The 13,198-nt window shown below is 30.8% G+C and overlaps 1 protein-coding gene across 1 annotated transcript in view; it reads left to right on the top strand.

The window, feature by feature from the left end:
* Nucleotides 1–13,198, top strand: part of LOC106793944 (potassium voltage-gated channel subfamily H member 6-like) — a 68,450-nt gene that overhangs the window by 21,679 nt on the left and 33,573 nt on the right. Inside the window, exon 3 of the mRNA XM_014761248.1 lies at nt 363–593. Within this exon, the coding sequence (XP_014616734.1) occupies nt 363–593 (231 nt within the window). The remainder of the gene's footprint in view (nt 1–362; nt 594–13,198) is intronic.

Below are 13,198 nucleotides of genomic sequence, written 5' to 3'. Positions count from 1 at the left end.
ATTTAATTTAATTTAATTAAGTTCTACTTCTTTTCATGTCCAAGTTCCCTATGAACCTTTATCATCAAAAATTATAATTTTGGACGAGAGAAAATACTAAATTTCTTAGTAATATTTAAATTTATAAATCATAAGTGTCACGTTTTTTTTCTATAGATTGTATCTATGATTATTTGATGGTCGTTTTTAATTAAATTTGTCGAAAAAACGGCGTGGGGGGTAAGTGAAAAATTGATAGATGAAATAAGAGTTATGGTTTTTTTCGATAAATAAATCTCATCGTTCCACCCTTTTGTCTTTGTTCGTTATTTTTTTGGTTTGGTATATTTGGTCTTAAATTGTTGTATTTGTTTTGATTGCAGATCGAAGTTTTTTAGTGGCAAACGCTCAGCAAGGACTATGCCACATAATCTATTGCTCGGACGGTTTTTGCCGGCTGACAGGTTTTTCCAGGGCGGAAGTGATGCAAAGACCGGCGGTCTGCGAATTCCTTCACGGGCCGATGACGTCCCCGCATGCGGTCGCAGCACTTCGGGACGCTCTCGTTGCAGGCGTCGAGAAACATTTCGAGATCCTCTATTACAGAAAGGATGGTGAGTCCTTTTTTTATTTATTTATCCGTTTTTTTGTTTTTTTATGTATTACTATTACTCGTGTTCAAGTTGATCACGTATCACATTTCGTAATGAATTAAATTTCATCGAGATTATTTGTATTTATGAAAAAAAAGAGATAACGAATCATAAAAATCAAATGGAAAATCTAAAACGAACGGGAAACATCCGTCAAATTTCGCATAATTTTTTGTTTTTCTTACGAAATAATAAAGAAAAGCGGAAGACTACTTACTAGGAAGAATTGTTTAACCGTTTAATCCCAACTTATGATTTATTTTCACGATCTAGAGCCAAAATTATACGTGGCGCCTTTGGCTTAACTTACTCGAGAAGCTTTCACAAAGCTTTCTATGAAATTTCAAACCGGACGTCCCGAATTCTTTAGTAATACGACGAAATTCGTTTGATTCGTCTTTTGGCAAACTCTTAGAAAGCCATTTTCTAAGGACGGTGATTTATCCATTTTCAAACATTGTATAGTTTAAGTATAAGATGGTTTCAAAGTTATTAAACTATTTTAAAATAAAATAACTAAATATATATTTGTATATTAATAATTTACATATATGTATTTTTTTTTCTTTTACAAACAATAAATATATCTCTTGAAATAACTTTTGTAGGTTATGGTCCTTCTCAAATTCAATCGCCATTTTTCTTTTCACCAGTAATTGTTTAGTAACATTTTTGACCAATTCTTTAGAATAAATTTAAACACGAAAGAGACATATTGTGGATATTCGTTAATTAAAACTCGACACATTTTCTAACTCCTCAAGTTTGAAAGATATTTCTGTTGAAAGTTAGTACAGTGGGATAGAGATGATAGGTTATGTTGACGGGTAATATAGCATGGAAATAAACTAACGAAAAACGTGAAACGTTTCAGTCGTTTGTTGGAAGTCGTAAAGATCGGTCACACACTTCAACGTTTGGTAATATTGATAAACTTAATGGCATATAAATCAATTGTCAACAATGTTTCTTTTTTTATTACCGTTAACAACTATAAAAAATCTTACCGATAATAAATATTCCTTTTTTTTTATTTTCATCTTTTCATTTTCTTTTTTATTCATTTAATTCATCTTATTATACGTATTATAATATCACGATTAAAGTTTTCTATTATGATTTAATCGTAAAAAATCTATGAATAAATTATTAAAAGCTCGTTTATATACAACCGTACGTACAAATTTAATCGAGTTTAATCCTCGATCATTCTCATATTTCTTTTTTTACATTTTCATTCGTTTAATGATTATAAGAATGCATCTATTTTGTTTAGATACCAGGGGTGGAAAAATTGAATTTATTAACTTCGACTACGATTTAGCAGCAGTCAGAGGTTGTGCTTTCGATTTTGCCGTAGTGTCTGACCTTAGGCGCGGTAAGATCGATAGTCACTACTGTATAATTTATCATAGTCATAGCTCAAAAGAGAAAGAGAAAGAAAAAGAGAGGATTCTTGCTTTAACTCAACTTACTTCATTCGATTTTTCTGACCTCAGCCAAAACTTAGTAACTTGTCTTACATTAATTTAATTTATTTCAATATTAATCATTTTTATATTGTTTATCGTTTCAATATCACATAGTTCTATTTTTTTTTTTAATATTATTCTCTAATTGTAAGATTTATTTATAAAAGATATTGGCATAAAAAATAAAACTTACTTCGACAGACGAAAAAGAACAACTAACTTCGTTAGTTTTCAAATTATCTCGAATATCATCTCATTTTAAATAAAAAAAAAAAAAAAAGAAAACATTTCTTCTATTATATTGATTTATTTATATAACTAAATCTAAACTTTGTATTAATTAAACTGTAGGAAAACACAAATATTAATTTGATAGTTTGAAACTTTGAGGAAAATATTTTTCTCAATAGTTCTTTCGTTAAAGGAAACAGTCTGTAAACGAGACACAAAAGATACGGAACATGTTTCCGTGCTACAACGGTTCCATAGAAAGAAAGAAAGAAAGAAAGAAAGAAAACGAGCAAGCAAGCAAGCAAGCCAGAAAAGAAAAGAAAAGAAAAGAAAAGAAAAGAAAAGAAAAGAAAGAGGTAATCTCGTATCAATTGGTTCTTGCAGAATTATCGACGTGTAATCTTCTTCGATTTTGTGTATTAAATGGGACACAAAATAGAAAGAAAATAATTGAAGAAAAATCAAACGGACAATAAAGGGAAAACTGATAGAGAAAGATAAAACAAGAAAATAAAATAAAAAAGGGTGTATGTTGAATTTATGGAAGTAAAAGGGTTAGGAAAAGAGAAGAAGTATTGAGAATAAGGGTGGGGGTTGGTTTTAACGTGTGAAAGAAACTGAATGAAAGATGTTAAACGAATTAAATTAGTTTGTGTTGGCGACCACCTGCAGGTGGCACCTTAGGTGTCGGCAACATCAAAACGATGCGGGAACGCGTTTTAAGTCGATGGTGCCTTCTGTTAAAACAACAAACTAAATCTGCTTTTCCTTCTCTATCTTTCACTCATTCCCTCTTTCTTTTACTTTCTTGTGACGTTGATGGCCACTTGACTTTCCAAAGGAAAGCACACCGAGCTTCCCGCAGAGCCAATGAATGAATTCATATTGCTTACGAATATTCCGATACTTTTATCTAAATCACTTTTTTTTTTCATCCACAACTCATTCTTCTTTTTTCTTTTTTTTTATTATTATCTTCTTTCTCTTTCGTGATATTGTAAATATATTTTTCTTTTTTTTCATTTTTTAAACGATTCCAAAGATACGAACAAAATGTGTTGCCGGTTGTTCGAACATAAGTTTTATTAGTGTTTTGTATAATTGAATGATTTGTCGTTGTCGTTGCTTTTCTTTTTTGTAAATATTTTTTGAAAAAAGAGAGAGATTGAAAATTCTGAACGTCGACCTTTTTTTTCTAATTCACGAGATGGTTAATATAATATAAATAATATTTTAACGTGTAATAAGATGAATGCATTCACAAAATTGTTCAAATAATTCGTGCCAATATTTTGTTTCCCAAAGAAACAAATTATTATCTCGATTCCCTCTTCCTTCTCTTAAATAAACACATAACACAAATTCTTGTTCTTATTTTGTTTAATTACATGATTACAATGTTTAAATTATTAGTGAAACTTTTTAGAAAAACGTATTTAATAAATTTCTGTTTTTTTTTTCATATTTTCGTTTGGTTATACATCGATTTGAATTTTTCAGTTCTCAATTCCTCGTAGAATTTCTCCTCTCTCTCTCTCTCTCTCTCTCTCTCTCTCTGTTCCTTCTTCTTCTTCTTTTTCGAGTGGCCATTTCGCGAGCGACTCCTCCAGAAAAGCTTTTTCGTTTATTACGCAACCATGCGAATGCGAGGTGAACGAGGAGACGAGAAGTAGGTGTCCGAAGCAGCCAAGAATAGTCGTTGCTCGTGCATGTGCTCTAACCTCCCCCTAAACTTCCCCCTCCACCCCCAGCTCCCCATGTTCCTCCTCTTCCCGTTCCACCTCTTCCCGTTCCCCTTCCCTTTATTTTCAAACGATACCATACCAACCTGCCCCGTTGCTCACCCATATAACCCTTTTTGCGTATTCGATGACATCACGTACTGTTTGCCAAAGTGACGTCATCGAGCTTTTACCTCTCAAATATCAACAATTTTCATCCATTTCCACGATGATTACGTTTAATATACCTTTTTGTTTATGTATTTATTTATATGTTATTAAATGTGAGTAATGTAATATTGATTGAAAGTATTAGATTAATTGGTGGTTTAATAAATTTTAAATACAATATAGAATCATTAATAATATTAATATGTTGATCGTTTATTTTTGAGAATCATGTAGATTAAATTATTGATATATATATATATATAGTTGAAATGAAATTCTCAAGTGGTTTCAATTTTGCTTTTAGATCGTCGTTTAGGATCATTATTTGTTTTCATATCTCTCGTTTTATATATATTCTGGTTTGATAAAATAATAAATAAAACTGTAATAACATTTATGTGTGTATATGAGGGTGTATGTGTGTGTGTGTGTGTGTGTGTTTCTTTTTATTTTTTTTTTTTTTTTTTTTTTTTTTTGTTAGTAATAGCTTCGACCGTGTTAGATGCGAAGCGACCGAAAGAGAATAGGGGAACGAGGTTTTCTCTCAAGTTAAATTTCGAAAGTCACAAACACAACACACGTAATAGCAAAAAGCTCGCCAAGCTAAAAGACGAGCTTTAAAGACGATGAAGAAGACAGTGATAGACGCGAGCTTGCAGTATCCGGTACAGTACGCGTTACGTTCCGGTACATTGCGTACGTTTCTTACTTATTACTTTGTTCGTAATTTTTGTTCTCATCGTGTGAGTGCTTGGAGGATTCGATTGTTTAAAAGAAAACTTTTTCGATTCTTTTATCTATCTATCTATCTTTTTATCTATATATATATACCTGTGTGATCTCAGTCATTCGTTAGAATAGTGCGTTAAAACCGTTTTCATTGTGTTCCCTCATTGGTTATTTTCTCTCTTTTTTTATTTCTGTGTCATTCCTTTTAATAGAATACAAACAAACAAACAAACGAATGAACGAATGAACGAACGTACGAATAAACAAAAGTTTGATTTCGAGCATGCAACTTTAGTTCGATTTAATAACGTTAAGGTGAATCAAAAGTTCGTAGATTTTATTCTGTTGAAATTTTATATTTTGAAAACTTGCATAATGGATTGTTCTTTTTTTTTTTTTTTAAATTTACTCTTTGGAAATATTAATTTAATACAAAAAATGTATTATTAATATTAAATATTATATATATTATTTATTTTTACAATGTCTTATCATTACTTTACTTATATTTTTTTTCACAATTTTTGGTTCATGCATTAAATATATTATGTATTATTAATATAAAATATAGTAAATTAAATAACATAATAATAATAATAAGAAGAAGAAAAATGCGCGAATTTTTGGTTCACCCTAATACTTTCCTACAAAATTTTTTGTTCGTTCCTGATAATATAAAGGAAGGAAAGAAAGAAGGAAAAAATAATAAATGATTTTTAAATTAAATCGAAATTTTTTAAAGAAGATGAAGAAGAAGAAGAACACTTTTAAAAGAATATTTGAGGTTTATGAAGAAATAAAGTTTGCGTTTTAAAAACTTTGTTCTTGTTTGACAACATATTACGATTATTCGAATCTATCGATCATTATTAATACGATTACTTTGTTTCATAATTAAAAGGAAAAAAATAAATGATTAGATATACGAGATGAGAGAGATGAAATTTTATTTAAAATTATATACGAATATTTAAAAAAGAATAGAAATACAATATATATCGTGTAAGTCAAAAAACCGAACGGAAAGTTTTCTTTAGTCGAATGTTGGTGTTAGTAGTAGTAATAGTAATCTCGATCATCGTTCTTCGAAACTAACTTTGACGACGGGCCAAACTTTATCGACTTTTTTTTTTTTTTTCTTTACCAACGACAACGACGCATTTACCGAAACATTTCTATCATTATATATATATATATATTTTATTTTTTTTTCTATTTATTTTTAACAATACTTCGCAGCTAAAAACGAAATTTTAGTTACTTAAACATTAGAAAATAATTCGATAATTTCTCGTTGTACAAGTAAATCAACAATAAAAAAATATATACCAAGAGATAATTAACAAAGTTAATAAATAAAAAATATAATTAGTGTAATAAAGTATTAGAACGTCATTTCCAATTCTTTAAAAAATAAAAAGAGATAAAAAAATGGGATAACAAATATTACCTGTTGAATTTTTATCAAATTATTATTACTATCATTATATTATAATATACCTGTATGAAATCCAACCGGATTTTAAAGTACACATATGTCATGAAAGTATAATATATGATATATAACGAGAGTGAGAGAGAAAGTAGAAGAATGATGGGGGATCATCTTTTGAATCTTTTATATTACCTATCTCGGAAAAGTTGTAAGTTCGATCCTGCATAAACGAGAGATCCGTTCGATTCGTTATTATAACGTTACCTTTCTCTTTCTTTTCTACCCCCTTTCCCTACCTCCCCCTTCCCCTAACTCTTTTTATCTATCTATCTATCTATCTCTCGTAAAATCGATTTCCGATTTTTCTTTTTTTGCAACGAGAAGTGTTAGAATTCAAGTGAACAAGATATACCAAGATGAGTTGCGACGTGGAAAGTCCAGAAGAGGAACAACAGTGGATACCCATGAACTCGTACGTGTTTATTTTATTTATTTATTTATTTTTTTTTTTTGTGTTTTTCTTCTCCCTTCTTTTCTGTATTATTTCTAATCTCCAGGTACGTTATTACCTGACGTGTCTTTGTATTGTCGTATTAATTAGTTAATAGTAGTTAGTATATCTAAACATTTATACTTCAAAAATTCCTTTTTTTAAATTACTTTTTATTTGTTTCTTTTTGTTTCTTCTTCATCTTTAATTTTTTTCTTTTTTTTTTGTCTTATTCTCTTTCACTCTTTTTGTTTATTTCGATTAGCAAATAAATTCGATGAAACTACTTCGAAATAAAACGCATCGATGATTTCAAAAGTGTGGTTACTCTTGTAAATTAATATTGTTTCGATTATTATTTTCAATATATATATTTATAATATTATATAAATATATTAATGTTCATATAAGTAACACACTATTTAATTAATACATATATTTTAATACAATAATAGATTTATATATAATTTGAAATATTTAATTTAATTATTATGTTCTTTTTTTTTTATTCTAAATATATTTCTCATAGATAATATATTTTTTTTACGACAAAGTGTTGAGGTTCAGCTTTGAATATGTATCGAATAAGTTTTTCACGAATATTATTCATGAATACTATTCATGAATACTATTTGAATACTATTTGTGAATACGTAATAACCGAAGTAATATCGAATTATTATTAACCGAAGTAATATAACTATATATATTATTTTTTTTCACTGACGTGTATATGTGGAAAGAAAAAAAAGAGAGAGATAGAGAGAAAAATCATCGTAGTGTTTAAGAAAAAAAAAAAAAAGAAAAAATACGTCTGACCATGACCCCTCATCCGTGACTACTGGCTGGCTGAAGTAAAAAAATACGAGAGAGAGAGAGAGAGAGAGAGAGAGAGAGAGAAGATAGAGAAGATATTTTTTCTTTTACTTTTGGGAATTTTTCAAAGGCAAATGTCGTACGTGCCTGTGCGCATGAAATTTTACTTCGTTTCTACCGACATTCGCATACCGATTCGCATATTCTTAACTATATTTCTTTTTCTTCTTCTTCTTCTTCTTCTTCTTTTCGCTTGTCACAATTCTATCTTTAAAATAAAATAACGAACGAATAAAAAAAAAAAAAGAAAGAAAGAAAAAGAGTAAAGAAAAATGTCGCGGACAAATGTTACAGAAAGTTTATTTCGAACGATCGTTCAAAAGTTTCGAACTATTTTGTTTTTTTTTTATTTTTTGTTCAGTTTGCAGGTTTTGCTATCCCTTCGATAGGGTCGTCAACGATTGAAAATTATGCCTATTTTTTTTCTTTTTTTACGATAATTATATTAAGGTGAATCTTAAGTTTGTGTGGTTTCAAATTGATATTTTCAATGTAAATTTTTTACAAAAAAAAAAAAGAAACAATCCATTACGTGCAATTTATAACGCAATAAATGCACGAACTTTTATTTCAACCCGTAATAATATTAAAATAAAACAATGATTAAAGACTTAATGCGTGAAAAATTTGACGTGAGTCAGCAGCTGGTATTCTTCAACACATTGATATATATCGCTCTGATAAATTTTAATATTTCTAAAATTAAAATATCCAATTTATAATTAAACAAAAATACAAAACTATCGAGTAAGATCAAATAGAAGATAAGAATTCAATAAATAATATCTGATATTAAATTATATCAAATAATGAGACTTAATTAATCATATTAGACTATCACTAGTCAATAACAATCATTGAAAAAATTACAAAGACAATCCAACTTAAATTAACATTAACTAATTAGGTTCATCGAGATGAGAAAATATCTGAACAACGTATACATATACACACATGCATACATACATGCATGTTTGCTGCATATCCTTCGTAATAAGGTTTTTGGTTGTTGCATTATTATGTGTTCTTCACTTATTCTGATATATACTCAACTAGTAAACGTTTGACATCACTTGATAGAAGATACATGAGTGTGTTGGTAGAGAGTATAATGACGTGGTCAATTCTGGCAGTTGGTGGTGTTGTACCTTTCGAAAGCTCGACAAACGTTGGTAGATGTTAGACTAGGCTAGGCTAGGCTAGGCCAGGCCAGGGAACAGACCTAGCACACGCACCAGCTTTCAAAAGGGAACCTAGTAATAGTAGTAGTAGTAGTAGTAGTAGTAGTAGTGCTAGGAGAACGGGGGTAGAAACAGAGATAGATGGGGATGACGAAGGAGGGGGTGGGGGTGGGGGAGATAAAGAGAAGGTGCGATAAGGACGAGAGGGAACTGAAAACTATTTCTGTGCACACCGGTTGGCCTGCAGCTCACGTTGCCACGTCACAGCAGCAACAGCAGCACCAGCAGCACCAGGGGCATTGCACTCAGTGACGTCACGAGGGCACAGCGTCATCGACCAATTGGAGGAAGTCGTTAACCCATTAACCAGTCAGTCGGCTGCTCGTTCCACTGCGGTATCGTGACCTCCTCGCTATCCACCAATCGTCTCGCCGACACATCGCTGCGGTCTCACGTGACGTGCCATGACTTTTTCTCTTTCTTCCTTATCCTTATTTTCATTAGTTTATATTATATCTATCTATTTTTTTTCTTTCTATCATTTATCCCCTATCTTTGAAAGTTTTTACCGATTATCGAGAGTCACGAGATCCTGAAAATAAATATATAGTTTTTTTTTTTTTTTTCTTTCTATAATTCTACTACTATCATCTTTCGCATTTATCTTAATAATCATTTTAGGTTAGGGTTTCGCGAGTATTTATTTTACTGCCACGTGAATGGTTGAGATCGTAAATCGGGTAGGGGGTGGGGGGTTTGAAATATATTTCAAGTTGTTACAAATGCGAAATAGTAAATCGGGGTTGGGGGAGGGAATGGGGTAAAAGGGTATTCCCTTGGTGCACACACATGGTGGAAAAATGATTAAAAAAAAAAAAAGAGGGGGATTATACTTTGGCATGTGAAAATTTCATGAAATTGTGAAATTAAGGAAATACCACCAACAGGAGAAGGAAAAATACACACTGCTGATATTCTTTTTTTTTTTAAATATATATTAATAATTTAATATAAATTAGAATTTTCGTATTGGGGTAAACAAGTATTGAATAATAATCATAATATAAGTAATCGCGTTAATTAATTGTGAATACTCTTATGGATAAAGTTATTTTAGGTAGGTCAGTGACTGTTAGGGAAAAGAGAAAAGAGAGAAAGACGAAACGCCATTGGCTCGTCAATCAGGKGAGTCGTATACAAGGTCATTGTGTAACCTAAAGTGGCTGGATCAGGAAGGAAGGAAGGAAGGAAGGGCCGCACGCGTAAATCGGACAACTCTCGTACGTTTTAGTAGTCTATCTGTGTGTAGCAGACTCATGGTATTTTCGGATACGCTTAGCTGCACGATGGGGGATGATTATTTATAGCTCATGCTCCCGTCCTACCGTGGGACGATTTTAGAAACTCATTTGGCTATCTTCGCCTTCCTCGCGTATTATCAAATTCCGCGTGTCCTTCTTTTTCTTCTTCTTCTTTTTTTTTTTTTTCGCGTTGCGATACGCATTTTTAATCAAAACTCTATTATAATTTAATTTTATTGACGAATTATTTATTTGTACTATCAGTTTTAGCTCTAATCAATTATTATTATTATTTTTATTTATATTTATTTATAATAAATATACAAACGTGATTTAATTATCTGTATAACAAAATGGTATGAAAAAATAATAATTAAAAATATATAGTATTATTTAAAATAATATTCAAATACTTTCGAGATACTTTTTTTTATTACGCGTTTCATCCAAAATTTTCGTATAATTTTACTTTTGTGTGAATATTAATCATTATTATAATAAAAATATTCTTCCTAATATCTGATCGTTTATTTTTTTTTTATTGAAATTATTTTTCCATTGAAAAGAAATTACAAATCATAGGTATATCGAATCAATTAAACAACCCCGAGCAAACGCATCATCATCCATTCATTCATACCTCTTTCTCTCCTATAATTCACACACCCACTGTCACCCACACATTTTTATTATTTTTATTCATTCTAGCGTAGCAAATACACATGGAAACTTAACCGATAATAGTAGGACTATGGCACACGTTCAGTGAGTTTCCTTTTTTTTTTTTTTCTCATCGATCGTAATAATGTTCATACGACTGCTGTTAGTTTCCACACCTTTTTCTATAACCGTTTATCTTCTTCCTTCTACCCCTTTCTTCTGTTCTTTTTAGTTTTCTTCACTCGGTCTTTTTCACTGACACATATACACAGCACGTACGATTTATTAAAAAACTTTTGCGTATCCTTTGATCCACAACTAGAAAGTTTTCAAAGAACAAATTAGGTTGAGATACATTGAACGTTACGTTTTTTTTTTTTCTTTTTTTTTTTTTTTCAAAAATATTCCTATTGATTTTTATTATACTTTCGAATTTTTTCTTTTCTTTTAAAATCTTTCCTGTGTCTGACAATAAAAAAAAAAAAACAATAAAAAAATTCGAAAGAGGAAGATATTTCGTAGGGGGGGATGGGGGGTGGTGTGATTCTAGAAATATCAACGACGAGTTTGTCGGTGTCTGCTAGTCCTATTCTCGAAATAGACACAGACTATTAGAATCTTACTTTTTCTTTCTCTTTCTCTCTTTCTGTTTCTATCTTTGACACACACACACATATACACATACACACAGTAGGGAAAGGACTCAATTATATTTCAGTTAAATATTTGCATAGATATAATAATATTATATCTTGTATGCGCGAAACGTATAATATATCTCGTACGTATTTAATTTAGAAATTATCAAAGATTTTTCCCCTTGAAAACTTTCGTAAAAATATTTACATTTCATTTGATTCGAATTGTTCTCTTGTTTTTTTTTTCTTTTTTTTTTCAAAAGATTTCACTTTATATTCTATTTCACAATTTTTTCAAATTCGCGAACGAATGTACTTAATTGTTTTCTATATATTGTATAATATATAAATAGTTTTACATAGAAAATAATATTTTTTGTTGTAAAGTGTGTGTGTAATTTTTCACAAAATATGTTTCACGTAAATTATCGAAAGAAGATTTATTGAGGAAAAAAAATTAAGTATGTAAATACGTTTTACTGAGAATTTATTTCAAACAAATTTTATATTTTGTATTCCTTCTTCACAAAATTTCTTTCTCTATTTCTATATTCTATCTCAATATTATGAGAAATAAAATAAAAATAAGATCAGATGAAAATGATAAAAGATAAGATAAACAACTCGATAGTTACTTTTTATTTATCAAAAAAAAATTACTAGATTATTATCATACACATTGAAAAAATAATCTCGGTTTTGATGATCGATACAAGAGTGTGTTTTCTATTCGCAAAACAAAAAAAGAAAAAAAACAGAAGTGAACAGCAAAAGAGGTCTTTGAATTGGTACATTCACCCCCATTTCCTTTTGAGAGAGTATGGAAGGGTGGGGTGAATATACAACCCCTATCTCCTTTTCGTTTCTGATTTCTTTCTCTTGAGATTTGGTTTGTAACATAACCCAAAGCCCCCGTATGAGAACCACTGTTAGAAGGACCTAACGAGAAACCCCCCAGACACCCCACTCGAGTTGAACAAAGCGAGTGTCCTTGAGATTCCACCCGGCATCGTATATTTTGCGAACCATCAACCAACTTGCGTCTCTTTTCGATTTCTGCCCCCTCTACCTCTTCCCCCTACCCACCCCCGACACGTCTGCCACTTGTCTCTCACTCTCCCATCCCCCATCCCCCTTCACCCTTCTACCACCCAACCAACCCTCTTCTTTTCTCACACTCTTTCACACGGTCCATTTTTTTTTGTTCTATCTTTAGAAGAGCTGCTGAATGGCCCTTCAGAAGGGCGAAGGAGGAGGAGGGAGGAAAGAGGGGTGGGTGGGTGGTTTGGGGTGGATCGAGTGAGTGAAAGGTCAACATTCGTTTGCTCGTCAAAGTAAACTTTCACGATTTCTTTCTTTTTTTTTCTCTCTCTCCCCCCTCCCCCGCCCTTTTAGATCATTCCCTTAAATTTTTATAAATCGTTCTCACGTATATCGAGAAGAGAGTAAGTATAATATATATAAGAAAAATAATATTATTAATATATATGAGTTTCAAAGGGAAAATTGAAGACAGTTAATAAATTTTGATGAACAAATTTATTTGATCTTGTTGAACGTTTCGTCCCTTACTGGGGACTTCCTCAGCAACTCGATCACCTAGTTCACGCGTCAATACATATTATTTTAGAGTCATACATTATAATAAATTAATTAATCCT

Source organism: Polistes canadensis, unplaced genomic scaffold (genome assembly GCF_001313835.1).
Source record: "Polistes canadensis isolate GaletaPanama2010 unplaced genomic scaffold, ASM131383v1 scaffold_21, whole genome shotgun sequence".
NCBI lineage: Eukaryota > Metazoa > Arthropoda > Insecta > Hymenoptera > Vespidae > Polistes > Polistes canadensis.
The sequence above is the reverse complement of the archived record's forward strand: the minus strand, read 5'-3'. Positions and strand labels throughout refer to the sequence as shown.